Source organism: Mustela putorius, unplaced genomic scaffold, assembly GCF_011764305.1.
Source record: "Mustela putorius furo isolate JIRA1106 unplaced genomic scaffold, ASM1176430v1.1 tig00003853_pilon_pilon_pilon, whole genome shotgun sequence".
Taxonomy (NCBI): domain Eukaryota; kingdom Metazoa; phylum Chordata; class Mammalia; order Carnivora; family Mustelidae; genus Mustela; species Mustela putorius.
The window spans coordinates 84,886,356-84,903,659 of NW_025422005.1; the positions used below are offsets into that span (position 1 = coordinate 84,886,356).

Genomic DNA, 17,304 nt, shown 5'->3' on the forward strand with positions numbered 1-17,304 from the left:
AGGTGATGCAAAGTTCATTATGACATTTGTAACTTCATTATATTGTAATAACTTGATGTCATGGGTTACTGAGGTGCTGTGATAACTGTGTGGTCTCACACTTATATTCGCTTCCCTCATGTTCCAGTGGTTTTTTTAATAGTCTGCTACCAGTTTAACATATAAATCTATCTGGTGGAGCATCAGTCCTATTTAAAAGCATCAGTCCTAGTTAAAAGTACTTGAGCTTTATGATAGTTAACAGTTCATTTATATTTATATTATGGTGGTTCAGGTACAGTCCTAAGCACTTGAAATGCATTATCACTACTAATCATCTAAGTCCCATTATGGGTGAGGTATTAGCCTGATAATACAGACGAGAAAATTAAGGTTTAGAAAAATTAAGCAGCTTATTTGCAGCTACTATGATAGTAAACTGCAGAGTTGGTATTTGAAATTAGGCTTGCTTTGTTCCAGTGCTAAGCCTAGGGGAAGGCTGGGAGTAAGTGGTTCAGACCTGTGATTTAGGTAGTTAAGATTATTAGCAGTCTGAAGGGTAGCTAAGTAGAGAGATTAAAATGTTTTGGGTAGTTGTTTGTGAGCCATCAAAAAAACTTTTTGTGATATTTCCATAATTTGTCAACAGGATTTAAAGTATATATAGCAGTTTTTAAAATTTTCCTCTATTATATATTCTTTAGATAGGTCTGGTTTTTGTCTAACTTTGATATTTTTTTTTCCTAATTGGACAAAAGGAGACTGTCTTCTTTAAGAACAGGAAAGAGTCCAGTTATTTAGACGTAAAAGGCTTTTTTTTAGTTCATTTATTGTAGCTAACTTTGTGCTTAGTATATTTTTACTTTTTTTGTTAGCTAAAAAATGGGTAGTGCTTTTGATTTGTTTTTTCTTTTCTTTTTTTTTCTTTATAAAATGTTGAATTGCATTCTGATCAGGAAAATGAAAGTTGCTAATTTGGGAGGACTTAATGATTTTATTTATTTATTTTTTTGCCAGCATGATTCTATTTTTTGTAATAATATCTATAATATTGCCAATTATATGATTTATAGCAAGAATTTATTCACCATGGTTGTTAAAACAGTATTCTTAATTCCCGTATTTGACCTTTATATCTGAATTTTTATTTTTTTTTTATTTTTTTTTTTAAAATATTTTATTTATTTTACAAGTAGGCAGAGAGGCAGGCAGAGAGCGAGAGCAAGAGAGAGAGAGAGAGAGAGAGGAGGAAGCAGGCTACCCGCTGAGCAGAGAGCCCGATGCGGGTCTCGATCCCACCACCCTGAGATCATGACCTGAGCTGAAGGCAGAGGCTTTATCCCACTGAGCCACCCAGGCGCCCTATATCTGAATTTTTAAATGGCGAAATGGAGTTGTGGTTATTAGGAAGAATTGTCTGTAATACTATCATAGTCCTTACTCTTTATCTTTTCCCAATTTTACTTCATTAACAATTTTAAAGTCAAGCGTCCTCAGAAAAAAATTTATATATTAATGAATATTAGGCTCAGAATTTTATTTTTATAGTTCTTTTCTTATCTGTAACGTATGCATATTTTTAAATAATTGCAGTTTTTGTGTTCTACGTTTTTCTTTGTGTGATGGGGAGATCCAGGTGGGGATAGGGTGGGACAGACCTAGGCAAAACAAGGATTGAGCTGTCCTGATTAGATTGTATCTAAATGCTGAGATTTGTTATATTGCAGATTCTTTCAGGTACTGCAGCCTGCAGGCATTGGAATAGCAAGAATCTTTGAAATATCTCTAAAGAAAATTGTGTGTGGAAGCACATGTATATATAATTATTTTCTCTATATAATATCTTACTTTTGTTGGGTCTCCAATGTTGGGTCCCCCAATAATAGGCTCATGGTCAAAGGAGCAAGACTGATACAAAGTGAAGGTCAAGCAAAACTTTATTTCGAGCCAAGCATCAAGAATCAAACCGACCAGTCGGGACCGCCCCTTACAGAGAGAGCGACCCCTCCCTGCCTCACAGACTAACTTTTCTAGAGCAAAGGCCATGTGGTTGGGCCTGGCCACACACAGGTGGCCAATGAGATTGTAACACACAGAGAAAGCTACACAGTCATGCTAAGTCACTCACGGGTGGCCAACTGAATTACAATTTACCCTATAGTAGACATTTGAACTAGCCTATCTCCTTGGTCAGAATTGGCACCCATAAGGCAGGGCCCACACTCCTTGGTAGCTAGGGAGACAATATCCGGGCTCTACTGATTGGGTATCTCCACCTGACCCAACTCATCCCTGCATTCTCGGGCTGTCATTTCCACCTGACCTGACCCACCCTTGTATTTGGGCTTTGTTACCTGGGACTGGTTTCCCCGGACTTGCTTTTAAGTAAGTGCCCCTGGGGATGGTGGGGGGCAGGGTAAATTTAAGTTTTACTGCATAAACAACAAAATGGCTGTTCAACCGAGGTGGGGCCCCTCTGGCTAAATAGGCCCTTACACTTTTTTAATAATTAGAGATGCAGTGTATGCTTGTTGTAAAACATAAAGCAATATAGAATTGTGTAAGGACAGAAAAATCCCCTGCAATCCTACCTACCCCTCCAGTCAAGCATCAGCAGTTTGATAAGAGATCTTGGCTTCAGGGTAAACTTTACCTTTCTTGTTAGGACAAATCAGCCAACCAGAGATGAACATTTTCAGCAGTTAAAATGTGCATTTGTCACTGATTTTTTTTTTTCTTACTAGAAGTGAATATTAATGATACTTGGGGCGTTTTATCAAAATATCTGGGCCTTGTACCCTGTCCTGCTGAAGTCAGAATCTTTCAGGGTGAGGCTCAGATGCATATTTTTTAGAAGTGATTCTCATATATCTAGTATATATCACTAATTAAGAACCAATAGATTAATTCAGTGTGGATTTAAAAAGGTTTTGCTCACTTTGAGGCTTTTTGCTTTCAGATTTTTGTTGGTGACTTTCTGGCAATCTTCTTTGTTTTAAACTTCTATGCTCCCTTATTCCCCACCCCCATGTTGGTGTTGGGGACATGGGGGAGGGCGATTTCAAGGTACAAGAAGGCACCAAATCATAGTACTTCACCCTCTTTCTAAAAGTCAGTTAACTTAACTTAACTTTTATTTCCATTTTATGTGCTTTGAAACGGATTATAACCTAGAGAGTCATAGCTCTTAACATTTATTTTTTAAAAAGGAAGAATGAAGGGATGCCTGGGTGGCTCAGTTGGTTAAGTGACTGCCTTTGGCTCAGGTCATGATCCTGGGGTCCCAGGATGGAGTCCGCCATCGGGCTCCCTCCTCTGCAGGGAGTATGCTTCGCCCTTCAACCCTCCCACTTCTCATACTCTCTCTCTCAAATAAATAAATAAAATCTTAAAAAAAAAAAAAAAGGAAGAATGAAGATGAAGTTATAATTCAGTTTATTTGTATTTTTTCTTTTAAGATTTTATTTATTTGTTTGACAGACAAGTAGGCAGAGAGAGAGAGAGAGAGGGAGGAGGAAGCAGGCTCCCTGCAGAGCAGAGAGCCCAGGATCCTGAGATCACGACCTGAGCGGAAGGCAGTGGCTTTAACCCACTGAGCCACCCAGGCACCCCAGTTTATTTGTATTTTAAGTCAGTATCTCTCCATACATAGCTCTCAAAAATTGTAAAGTTTTAGCACTTTAAATTTTTTCTCTTAAGATTTTTGTTTATTTGTCAGAGACCACATAAGCAGTGGGAATGACAGGCAGAGGGAGAAACAGGCTCCCTGCTGAGCAAGGAGCCCGACATGGGACTCCATCCCAGGACCCTAGTATCATGACCCCAGTTGAATGCTTAACTGCCTGAGCCAGGGAGGCATTCTAGCATTTTAAATTTCAAAGATTTTCTTTGATTTATTCATTTAACAGACAACTAATATTAAGATACATTACTTATAATAAATAGGATTATGATGTTTAGGATTTATTAGCCTTAGTTTTCTTTTTTCTTTTTTTAAAAACTGTATTTATTTATTTTATTTATTTTTTTTTAAGATTTATTTATTTATTTATTTGACAGAGAGAGAGAGAGATCACAAGTAGGCAGAGAGAGAGAGAGAGGGAAGCAGGCTCCCCGCTGAGCAGAGAGCCCGATGCGGGACTCGATCCCAGGACTCTGAGATCATGACCTGAGCCGAAGGCAGCGGCTTAACCCACTGAGCCACCCAGGCGCCCAAAACTGTATTTATTTATTAGGAGAGAGAGAAAGAACACAAGCAGGAAAGGGGCAGAGGGAGAAGCAGACTCCCTGCCAAGCAAGGAACTAGATTCAGGGGCTCCATCCCAGGACCCCAGGACCATGACCTGAGCTGAAGTCAGACGCCAAACCTACTGAGCCACCCAGGAGTGCCTAGCCTTAGTTTTCAAAACCAATGTCAAGTTAAAGAATTCTTTTTAAAAAATTTCATGTGAGGGACGCCTGGGTGGCTCAGTTGGTTGGACGACTGCCTTCGGCTCAGGTCATGATCCCGGAGTCCCAGGATCGAGTCCCGCATCAGGCTCCCAGCTCCATGGGGAGTCTGCTTCGCTCTCTGACCTTCTCCTTGCTCATGCTCTCTCTCACTGTTTCTCTCTCAAATAAATAAATAAAATCTTTAAAAAAAAAATAAAATAAATAAAACTAAAAAAAATTAAAAATTTCATGTGATTTCCATTATCTCTGAGTCTTAAACTCATAGAACTTCTAGAACCCTGTGTTCTCTAGAACACAGTGAAAGAACAAAAGTTGTGTTTTAATGTGGAGGACCTGCCCAGGGGAGGATGGTGACGTCTCCACCTACAAGGAGATTTACATTCACTACAAAGAATTTTAGACTGCCAAATATTTTTTAAAGACTGAAGTCTAACACTTTGAGAGGCTATATGTTTGGTTCATAGTGGGTATTCAATCAGTGATGATTAATATATTAGATAAAGAGAATAATAGGTTTAAGAATCCATAATGCTAAGAAGTGACTTAACTTTTTTGATCTATGGTTCTGGAAAAACTAGGCCAGTGTTTGATGGTCCCAGATGCTCAGATGCAATGTGTGTTATGGAGCGAGACCCTATACTCGAATTCTCTAAAATTCTCCAGAATTTCTTCTATGTAAATGGCTTAGCAGCCTTTGCTACAGAGAAGTCCTAAGGCATTTAATATTTTAAGGACCGTTTCTTCTAAAAGTTTTAGAATTCCATAAATTTTATGACCTATAAAATTTCTTGGGAAGTACTATATCTTTTCCTATTTGGCTCTAAGTCCACTGCTAAAAGGATCCTCACAGATTAAAAATCTTCACATTTGTATTGTTAGATTTGTCTCTATGTTAAAATTTTGCTAAAAAGTCAAACAGGAGGGGCGCCTGTGTGTCTCAGCGGGTTAGGCCTTTACCTTTGGCTCGGGTCATGGTTTCAGGGTTCTGGGTTCAAGCCCTGCATGAGGCGCTCTGCTTAGCATGGAGCCTGCTTCCTCCTCTCTCTCTGCCTGCCTGATAAATAAATCTTAAAAAAAAAAAATCAAAACAGGAATGTTTGTTTATTTTAATTTAACTACACTTTTTTTTTTTTAAAGATCTCATTTATTTATTTGACAGATAGAGATCACAAGTGGGCAGAGAGGCAGGCAGAGAGAGAGGGGGAAGTAGGCTCCCTGTCGAGCAGAGCCCCATGAGGGACTCTATCCCAGGACCCTGAGATCATGACCCAAGCTGAAGGCAGAGGCTTAACCCACTGAGCCACCCAGGTGCCCCAGATTTAACTATATTCCTTTATTCCTTTAGGAGTTGTAAAGATTTTTATTTTGTAACATTAGCTAATTGCATAATTATTATATTAAGTCACTTTGGAAACTAAACTGTATCAGATAATTATGAGCATTTAGTGAGTAGTTACTAAATGAAGGCATTCTGTGAGGCACTAATCAAGATAAAGGCAAATTAAATGCAAGGTATAGTGTATTTAGTACCTGTCCTTAAGAACTCTGAAATATAATTGAAAGGAGGTAAATATTAAATACATGAAAAACTGAAAAATACTAGAGCCAAGTAATTCAGTGATAAAAGAAATTTCACAAACCCTTTGTGACTGTCGAGCCCTATAATCACTTCCTGTTGGCTCTAAAAGAGGAAATGATTGCTTTGGACAGGAAAGTTTGGTGACAGAGGTGCAATTTGGAAGGTTTGGGGTTGGCTAGAGAGGCAAGTTGAGGGGAACAAACATGCCAGATGGAGATGATGTCCTGTATGAAAGTGAATATTGGAAAGCATGAGAATATTTAAAATGGTGAAAAGACCAGATTGTTGGAATGGAAGGTAGCTTGGCAAAGTGAATCATTAGCAGTGAGATCTAGCATATCATAAACCTTTTTGTAGGCATTCATTATGGTCTTCATTCTTTGCAACACACATTTTTTTTTTTAATCCCTACAAAGATTTGGCCCTTAGTAATTATTGGAAGAAAACTGTATTTGATTTGTTGCAAAAAGTTTGGAGATATCACTTTAGGGAGTTTAAATCTTTTCCTTTAGTGCAAGAACTGGCAAACTATGGCCAGATATATAGAGCAAATCCTATACATCATGTTAGTAGCCTGTTTTTCATAATAATGCTTTATTTGGGGCACAGCCAGACCATTCCTGTACATATAGTCTTTGGCTGTTTTTGTTGAGTTGAATACTTGTGACAGAGACTGTATAGCTTACAAAGTTATAAAAAGATACCTGCTGTCTGGTTCTTTACAGAAAGTTTTAGCACTGTGGACAGTTTGGGCCAAATGATTATTTGTTGTGAGGGGCTGACTTGCGTGCTATAAGGTGTTTTGCAGCATTCTTGATCTCTGCCTCTTAGATGTAGTTCCCCATCCAAATTTTGACAATCAAAAATGTATTCAGACATTCTTATATAACCCCTGGGGGTCAAAATCACCTTCAGTTGAGAAAATATGTAATATATATCATATAAAATATTAGAGACAAAATAAACAAATCTCATAAATATGTGCTTTTCCCCATGTTAATGATTTTCTTTGACTAAACATTTCATTTCTAATTTTCTTTATTTGTACATGTGAGTTCATTTTTGTTAAATTTCTAGTTTTGGGCATAAGAGTAACTGAAGAAAAGGGAGCATTTTAACCCCTCTAAAGGTTTTCTTATAAGATGTCAGAATGTACACTCAGCATAGTTTTTCTTCCTAAAGAGATTTCCCAACTTTCTTATTCTCCATATTGCCATTCTCTCTTGTATTTTTTGGAGAAACAGCATGTATAATGGAAGAAGCAGTGGCTTTTAAGTCAAGCAAGAACTTGGTTGCCTCATCTGTAGAGTGATATTTTATATAACCCATAATGTTGTTAGCATGACATAAAAGTATATATAAAGCCTCTGACACATAGGCTGTAAAAATGGTAGCTGCTCCTTATTTTTTCAGTAATTTTTTTATAAAGTATCTTTTTTTTTTAAGATTTTTATTTATTTATTGGACAGAGATCACAAGTAGGCAGAGAGGCAAGGCAGAGAGAGGAGGGGAAGCAGGCTCCCCGCTGAGCAGAGCCCGATGAGGGGCTCAATCCCAGGACCCTGAGATCATGACCTGAGCTGAAGGCAGAGGCTTTAACCCACTGAGCCACCCAGGCGCCCATTTTTCAGTAATTTTTCCCTCTAGTTGCTTTGTCAACCAGTGGCTACCCAGTGGTTCACCTGCTGCCCATTGAATAAATTAATGTTCTGTGGTTTGAGACTTGGTCTTAGAAAGAATAGAGTAACTTGTTACACATTTTCAGAGGTGGGGATTTCTTTTTCTTACTTTATGGTGTCTTTCTAGATTCACTTTTCAGCAATTAAAATTTCCCTATTCTCCCAGTCTCCTATCTCAGTAATGCCTGCACCTGTCTGTAAAGGAGTTCTAAGCCAGTTAATATGTGGCAAACAGTGAAGGCACCACATAGTAAGTAAAAGCATGGACTTTCAAACCCAGCTTCCTGTGCTCAGTTTCAGTTTTGCTACATACTGTGTAATCATGTGTAGGATGCTTAACCTCTGCCTGTGTCAGTGTTCTTGTAGGATCATTAAGAGGAATTGAAGGAAATAATATATGTAAAGTGCCCAGTTTAGTCTTTTATGACCTCGTAGATTCCAAATAAATGTTTGCTATTATTAGTACTTACTCAAATGTCTAGCATCAGACAAAACTGAAAATTTACAGGAAATAAAATTTTGTGAAGGTATGTTTTAAAATGTAAATGTAGAAGTTTTACTGAGAGTAAAATGTGGTATGAAATTTTTATTTTGTATTTTTTCTTTAGGTATTACATGAAACCTTTCCCAAACATACATTTCTGATGAATGGCTTAATTCAAGGAGTAAAGGTAGGATCAGTGATGTATTTGCCCACATACGCACAGGCACATACACTTCCATGTGTTTAACAGTTAGTTAATAGACAAATTCACTGTTAATTTTTACAATTTGAGTATATCTGGGGGGATTGCTTAACACTTCAAAAATGAACTGGATTTTAAATATGATCTTTATTATTAAAGAAAAATATATTTACTTTCGTTGGTCATCTAAAAATGATCTGAATCAAATACAGACAACTACATATAATGATCAACCACATCATAACAGATTTATGTGTTGGCATTTTTATTTCAGAGATCTAAATGCTTTTATAAGCTAACAGCAAACATACAGCCTGAAGAGAAAAGAACTATTAAAAAATACATAAATATAAAACTATATGATAAAGTCTTGATTATTGTACATTCTCTCTACTCTTGATTTCATTTGACCAACAAGGTTTATAAATAGGTAATTAGCCTATGAATATAAAAACAGATAACTAACATGATATTCTTTCTAGAATTGCTAATGTGGAATTATTCTGTTGGGAATTCATTAGAACATTTCATATGAACATGCAACCAGAGCCCTGCAGGTGATTCTGGACAATCTTGGGAAAGTTTCAAATTTTACATAGACAAGAAATAAGTTATCTAAAGTTTTGGTGGTATTATGCTTATGTTAGAAATAAACTTTAAAAAAATTCTTCTATGATAGTAGAATGATTTATTTTTGGCTCATTGGTATAGATTGTATACATTTTTTTTTTTCATTTATTTTTTTTTAGGGGTTGTTGTCATTCCTCAGTGCCCCACTTATTGGTGCTCTTTCTGATGTTTGGGGTCGGAAATCCTTCTTGCTGCTAACAGTATTTTTCACATGTGCCCCAATTCCTTTAATGAAGATCAGCCCATGGTATGTGCATAATCAGATCACAGTGGTTAAATATCGTTTTCTTCATTGTTTTCTGAATAGTCCTTAATTTCGTTCACCTTTTTGCCATCTTACCTTTTATATAGATTTTAATTTTATTCTTCCAGTATTCTTTGATGCAGATGAGAGGGTCCTTAAAAATATTGTGGCTAAGTAATAGTTCATAATGATTTTAGAACTAGATACTACTATAGGAAGTGTGTAGACTATTGGCGATAAACTGCTTTTGGATTTCACAGCCCAAAATAATAGTTGCTTAACATCAAGGAAGCTTCTTTCTTTCTCCATATAAAAGAAGTCAGGAGTTGAACAGTGTAGAGCTGGTTTGGCGGTTCTGGGGAACCAGACCTTTTCTGTCTTTGTGCTCTGCCATCCTCTGCTAGTACCTCCAGTGTCCAGTATGGCTGCCTGAGCTCCAGCTTGTGTCACACTTCAGGCAGCAAGACGGAAGGAATGGCTAAGAAGAGCACACTGCCTTCCTATAAAGAAACTACACAGTTCTCATCCAACCTCTGCTTGTATCTGGTCAAATTTCAGGCATATGCTCCTCCTTGTTACAAGATGCTAGGTTCATGGTGTCGTTAACTGAAATCAGGATTCTTTCACTGAGGAGGAAGGGAGGGAAAGCTAACAATGAGAATGATTTTTCTCAAGGTAATAGAGCCCAGTTTTGTTGTAGCTTTATTAATTCTCCTAATGTTCTACTCCACTGCATATGAATGTTAGTTCTGCATCACAGATGGGCTATATTTTCCATGGCTGTCTATAAAGACTAAGGGAATATAAGAGCCAGGATCTTACTCTTGTAGGTTAGATTGATACAATTCTGAAGGCCAAACCCTTGATGAATGCTAATCACTCAAGTGAAATTGTACCAGAGGAGTCTAGGAGATGAACAAAAGATTGGCTGTGAAAAACTGTATTAGAAAAAATTTAGTAAGCAATACAGCCCTAGTGGAGTATTTTGAAAGTTCATTATGATGACACATGATATTTAAAACTAAACATTCAACATTACAATAGGAATTTTTTATTCCTGGCCAGTTATTTTGAAATCATATATACCGAAATGTAGTTTGCTTTTTAAAATAGCTTTTTTTACTCTTTATGGTAATTGTCTGTTCTCTGTTTCATTTATGAGTATTGCCACACAGGTTTCTTCTATGTGAAGACTGAAATGTTTGTTTTGCCAACATCTGAAAAGCCAAATATAGCTTATGGAAAAGCATCTGGTTTATAGAGGCATAAAATAAATAGAGAGTAACTTGTTTCTCCATTGTACCCACTGAATTTTGTGTTTTGTGTAGTGCTATGGTGGGAAATAGTAATGGATCAATTACAACAGAGTTTAGTTTGTTGCTCTTTTTAGCAAAACCAACAATAAAGCCATTTAACAGCTCAGCAGTTGGGTAAAATATTCACCTGGATATATTGTCTAATTTTAAGTATTCCTGCATAGTAACTGAATTGCTTTTGAAGGGTGACTTCTAAGAGTGTATTTTCTTTATATCTATGGCTTATGATTTATAGAAGAGTCCGTGAACTGTCTTAGTAAGCCATTGACTGAAATTAGCTGTTTTTTACTCTACCTCACTTAAGAGAATAAAGGAAAGTTGCGGTGTGGCGGTAATTGTTCTGATGGTTCTTGTCAATTTTTTTTCTGATCCTAGGTGGTATTTTGCTGTTATCTCTGTTTCTGGGGTTTTTGCAGTGACTTTCTCCGTGGTATTTGCATATGTGGCAGATATAACCCAAGAACATGAAAGAAGTATGGCTTATGGACTGGTATGTGTATTTATTCTGTTCTTTGTATCTGTGGGAAAATACCTTGTTTTTTAATTGTTTCATATTAGAAGTGTAAGCCTTTGCATTCAAAATTTACTTCTTTGTATAAAATACATTTCATAATAAAGTCATCAATTACTATCTAGTGGATGACTTATATCAAAAGTTTTTTTTCAGTACAAAGCCTTGTAAATTTTGATTTTTTAGTAGTAGTCATATACATCAGGTTTGAAATTACAGAATATTTTTACCTTTTAGAAGTTCTTTTTAAAGAATACTAAAAATTGGGACCCCTAGGTGGTTCAGCTGGTTAAGTATCTGCCTGCAGCTCAGGTCATGATCCTAGGGTCCTGGGATCTGGTCCCACATGGGGCTCCCTGCTCAGCGGGGAGCCTGCTTCTCCCTCTCCCTCTGCTATTCCCTCTTGCTTGTGCTCTTTTGCTCTCCCTCTAACATATAAATAAATAAAATCTTTTTAAAAAATACTAAAAATAAGGAATTATTTAATGTCATGAGTTTTTAAACATTACTAATATTTAATGGCTACTCTAAAATGCAATAGGCTAATGTATAGGTCAGGGATCAGCAGAACATTTCTGTGAATTTGTGGGCCACATAGAGTCTCATTCTGTATCTATGTGTGTGTGTATCTCTTAAAAAATGTAAGAACCATCCTTAGCTGGATTGACCCAGATGGTGGCAGTTTGCCAACCTTTGAATACTGTTTTGAGAAATTAAGTGTTTGGTGGTGGTGTAATCTCTTGTCCATTAAATCTAGGAATAAAAAGGCTAACAGAGACATGATAACATACAGGTCATTATGAGATCGAAGCAAGACAGTGATGAGTGTCAGCAAATATAGGACAAGGATCTTTTGACTGTGTACTGTGTCAGCCTGAATCTTAGTTTTACAAGAAACTGTCTTTGATTCAAAGGACACAAAGAATCATGGATTAGGAAGTTTTTAGGGGAAAATACCTATTGTGAGAAACTTTAAAAAAAAAACTGATTTCAGTCATAAACTTAGAATGCTAAACAATACGAAGTTGATGATGGCCCTCTTCCCCTCTCCCTACTTGCATGTGTGAGTGCTCCCTGTCTCCAAAATAAATAAATAAAAATCTTTAATTTGCTAAATCTACCCTAACAAAATACCACCACAATCCAGTTTTAGAACATTTCCATCTGTCCAAAGGCCATCTGCCATCCATCCCCAATCACCAGTGTACTTTCTGTCTTTGTAGTTTTGCCTTTTTTTTTTTAAGATTTTGTTTGTTACTGAGCAAGTGAGTGGGGGGAGGGGCAGCGGGGGAGAGAGAATCTGAAGCAGAGCAGACTCCGCAGTGAGCATGAGTCTGATGTAGGGCTCCATCTCAGCAACCCTGAGATCTTGACCTGATCCCAAACTAAAAGTCAGAGGATTTAACCAACTGAGCTACCCAGGTGCCCCTGTAGGTTTGCTTTTAATAGAAATTAAACTTAAATGAAATAACAGAACATGGTCTTTTCTGTCTGCACTTAGTTATCATCTTTGATTCCTGTTGATACATTTACCAGTAGTTCCTCTTTTACTTTGGTGTAGTTTTACACTGTATGGAATGTACTCTTTTTGTTCAGCTGTTCCCCAGCTGATGGACATTTGGGTCAATAGTGAGATGCTTAAAGTTACTACATTGTTATGTACGTGTCAGATAATTGGCCTTTGGAAGTTGGATTCTTTCTTTTGAGCAGTTATTAATAAACAGCTAAACATAAGCACTTCTGTGAAGTTAAATCCTCCATCCAGAAGCCAAAAATGGCACAGAGACAGAATAAAGCACAAGGTGGGGAGCAGCTCATGCATGGCAACATTAATTTCTTATTCTCCAGCACCGAGCATGGTCTCCATCAGGTGATACTTGCTGCTATGTCTACTGATTTGCCGGCCATTTTGTCTAATAGGCCAGACACGTCTGGGATTAAGTTACTCCTCCCCTGTGTCCTCTTTAATCTGCATCTTCCCCAGACGTGTGTGGACTTCCTCAAAGTTTGAGAGAGAGATGGTTAGTGATATACTCAGTGCTAAGGACCTGTGATCCTATCCTTCCTAACTCTGCCACCTAAAAAATCACATAGTTCAGTTTTGTACTAGCACTTACACTCTTACTGATGAGAAAGAAGATAAACCTCGAAGTCTTTAAGCTTTATTTCAGCCAGCCTTATGCATCAAGGTAAACATTCATCTCGTTTTAATACTGGGGGGAAAAAATCACAGTGACAGTGGGTTTCCCTAGAGCATTGTTCTTTAGACTTCTTTCAGGCCATTACATACTTTTTTAGTTAAGAATCTACTTCTTTCCTCTTTCTGCGAAAGAAGAGAATATAAGAAGAATGGCACAGGTAGGATCCTGGAAAGGGAGAGCATGGCAGGAGGACTGACGTAAATCTGCATTCTGCAGCTCTGAAGGAGGGTCAGGGTGTCCGGACTAATCTCTTCCTGTCCACTTGGATTTATTGCAGGTTTCAGCAACATTTGCTGCAAGTCTGGTAACCAGCCCCGCAATCGGAGCTTACCTCGGCCGTGTGTATGGGGACAGCTTGGTGGTGGTCCTGGCTACAGCCATAGCATTGCTGGATATTTGTTTTATCCTTGTTGCTGTGCCAGAGTCTTTGCCCGAGAAGATGCGGCCAGCGTCATGGGGGGCACCCATTTCCTGGGAACAGGCCGACCCTTTTGCGGTAAAAAGTTTATGTTTTTTCCTTCTGTTCGGCAAAAAAAGTGAATGTATGATTCAGTGCAATGTTCATATATTGTCGTGGATGTTTCTTTGGGGAAAACATCGTGACGTATTTTTAAAATATTTTGAAATACTTTTCAGAGTAGTTTGGGGAGGATGAAAGGCATTTTGAAAAGATAGCTAAGTGTCTGTATATACACTGCCAGAAGATAACACTGCATATTTTTAAAAATAGTTTAGTGTTTGGGTATAAAACCTTATATCAGTCTTTTTCTTATTCTAGTCCTTAAAAAAAGTGGGCCAGGATTCCATAGTGCTGCTGATCTGCATCACGGTGTTCCTCTCCTACCTACCAGAGGCAGGCCAATACTCCAGCTTCTTTTTATACCTCAGACAGGTAAAATCCTAACTGCCAAGAGGGACTTTTCTTCCACTGTTTAGTGCCTTCATAACAAAAATATTTCATGTCGAGAGCTGTGATAGCAGAGACTTTTAAATGCCTCCTGTGTTGTAAATAATGGCTCACTGGAGTTTACTTCCTACGTAGAGTGGTTGTTGGTCCTTCGGCATATCTATTAAGACTTTGGCTTCTGCAGAAAGATACAATTATCCCGTCACTGCATGTGGCTTGAGCTTATGTGTTGTCTGTAGAAGTGATGGGATGCTTGTAATCCATCCGTCTAGTCCAGTCTCTTGGACATGGAGGGCATGTATCAGTAAAGCAGCGAGCTCTACTGAGAGCATTCGTTTTTCCTCCTTGACACTAATCTTACCAAGGAGGATCAAGCCTTTATCGATATCCATAAAATCACAAAACAGTGCACTATTTATAACATGGATTCTGAGTGCTTGATAGGGGTCTCAAATTTATGAAACCTAAGTCTAAATTAAGAGACTTAGAATTACCGAATCTAAATTAAGTAGCTATTATTTGTAGTCTGTCGACAGTTGTTACAATTGTGATTCTCACTGAAAGCCAGAGTCTTCTTTGAAGAATTCTTTGTTTATAAATGAGTTGTGGGGTTTTTTTCTGGCCCATTTAATGTTAATATACAAGGACTCGCATCAGTATGGTTTTTGTTACACTTTATTAATGTCTTTATTAATGTTACTTTTTTTGGAAACCTTTTAGATAATGAAGTTTTCACCGGAAAGTGTTGCAGCATTTATAGCAGTCCTTGGCATTCTTTCCATTATTGCACAGGTGAGTCTCTTTTTAGTTAGAGTGAGGTGGTAGAGAGTTGCTCCTGGTTGACCATCCCAATGGGGCCTGAAGTGATACTCAAGTGACATTTTCTTGGTGGAGTCACCAGTGTCAGGAATCTGAGGCTTGTAGGTTCAGAAATTCAGTTTTGTTAAGTGTACTTAGTCTTTGGATCAGATTTTGGGGATGGGCATATTTTTGTCATACAATGTATAAAGCAGAAAGGTAGTTTATTGATTTATACTAGAGAGTACACCTGCATAAAGTAAAAAATTTTCTATCAGTCCTCACATATTTATTGAGTACTGCCATGCGTGGCATGTGTGCCACGCCGTGGGGGTGTAGCAGTGAACTGAACTAAATCCCTGCTCTTGTAGAGCTTGCATTCTTGTGGGATAGGACAGAAGCTTCAAAAAATGTCTGTGTACATGTATCAGGTATAATGAAAACGATAAAGAAAAATGGTGCTGGGGATACAGAGGGACTGGGGATGGGTGTTATTTTACCTGGAGGGGTTGGGAAGGCCTAGCTGATACTTGGTGACATTTGAGCAGAAACCCGAAGGAGAGAGGAACAGGCCATGGGAATATCTAGAAGAGCATTCTGAGCAGCAGGTACAGAAGTAAAACTCTAAGGAAGGACTGTAGCTGGCACGTGTGAGAAACAGCCAGGGGGACAGCACGGCTCTGGCAGAGCAAGCGAGGCAGTGACCTTCAAGAAATTAAGTCAGAGAGGAGGTGCAGAGGGAACCATCAGGTCATCTGGGGCCTCACAGGTTATGCTGAGACTTAATGGAAAGATGGGAAGCCATTAGAGGGTTTTGAGCAGAGGAATGACGTGAAGTACTTACCCTGGAAATGCAGTTGGTAGCCAGTGGTTGGTTGATAAATAAGATATTAATCAACCAGCAATTTGGATTTTCTTAGGAGTATTTCTTTCATCTTGGCCTCAAATCTCTTTTCCGTGATCAAGTAGTATATTCTGGCGACCAGAATATTTCTCTAGTCAGTCTTTCTCCTTTCAGTGAATAAAGTCCCACCCATTTCTTCCTCTCTGGCTTGGCTTAGTTGTAGATGTAGATGATCTAATCTAACATTCTTTCTTATCTTAGATCTAGTCTTCTAGATTGCAGCTCTGTTTTATTCTGTTCTTCAGGAAATGAAAGGCAGGTTGCATTTCATAGGTCTCTTAGATGTTTTACCATCTTTTAGGTGTAGGATTCCTTCTGCAGATCTTATCACTTACGAATTTTTTGGTAGGTTTAGTGATAAGTTTCAAATTTAAATTCTATAATATATCCATTGCCTCACACTTGCATTCATATGGCATTGAGTATTAGTAAGTACTATTTCTAACTTCCATTTTATTAATTTTTTGAAATTTAAATTCAGTTAACATATTTATTGGTTTCAGAGGTAGAGGTCAGTGATTCATTAGTCTTAAATAATACCCAGTGCTCCTTATATCATGTTTTCTCTTTAATATCCATTCTAACTCCTATTTTATCTTGAAGCTCCTTAAACAGAAATTATGTTGCATTTAAATGTGCATTTCTGGCTGTCAGAAAAGTGCACTTCAGCTTTGGGGAAAATATATTGTTGCCTACATGTAAAAATAGCTTTTTAAAAAAACACCTTTCTAAGGTATATCACCAAGGAAAATGTACAAATAGTAAGAGTTGATCTTGAGGAATTATCAAATGTTAAACCGACCTTGAGTCCTGCGATAAACCCAACCCCGTCATGATGTTTTATCTTTTTCATACATTGCTGAGATTATATTTGGTAATATTTTGTTTAAGATTTAGACGAAGAGAACAAGCTAACATTTACTATAATGGCACATAAGAGACGAATAGCTGTTTCACATGTCACTGATCATAGAAGCTGCAGATGCCTTAGAAATTCAGGCAGTAACACTGCTGGAGTGCTGTGAAGGTGCTTTAGAGGAAATTTTCTCTCTGCTCAGCAGAGGGCACCTAGCACAAAGGGTAGAAGATGGAAAACAGGGGCACTTGGATTGCTCAGTCATTAAACGCCTCAGGTCATGATCCCAGGGTCCCACAACTAGCTTCCTGCTCCAGGGCTCCCTGCTCAGTGGGAAGCCAGCCTCTCCCTCTTCCACTCCCCCACTTGTGTTTCCTCTCTCGCTGTGTCTGTCTCTGTCAAATAAATCTTTAGAAAAACAAGATGGAAAATAGCTGTGGATACAGGAGGGGGTATGTATGGTTGGGCATGTGTGCGGAGCGCTTGCAGTGCTTGGAGCGTGGGAGGATATGAGCTGCCAGCCAGCCAGCACTGGACATACAGCAGTTGTTACATACACAGC

At 38.1% G+C, this 17,304-nt stretch overlaps 1 protein-coding gene across 2 annotated transcripts in view; it reads left to right on the forward strand.

Annotated features, from left to right (window-relative positions):
- Positions 1 to 17,304, forward strand: part of MFSD14A (major facilitator superfamily domain containing 14A) — a 41,377-nt gene that overhangs the window by 14,892 nt on the left and 9,181 nt on the right. For both annotated transcript variants that reach the window (XM_004775185.3, XM_013047174.2), the window contains 6 exons: positions 8,298 to 8,360; positions 9,125 to 9,252; positions 10,941 to 11,055; positions 13,555 to 13,773; positions 14,056 to 14,169; positions 14,905 to 14,976. In XM_004775185.3, the coding sequence (XP_004775242.1) occupies positions 8,298 to 8,360; positions 9,125 to 9,252; positions 10,941 to 11,055; positions 13,555 to 13,773; positions 14,056 to 14,169; positions 14,905 to 14,976 (711 nt within the window). The remainder of the gene's footprint in view (positions 1 to 8,297; positions 8,361 to 9,124; positions 9,253 to 10,940; positions 11,056 to 13,554; positions 13,774 to 14,055; positions 14,170 to 14,904; positions 14,977 to 17,304) is intronic.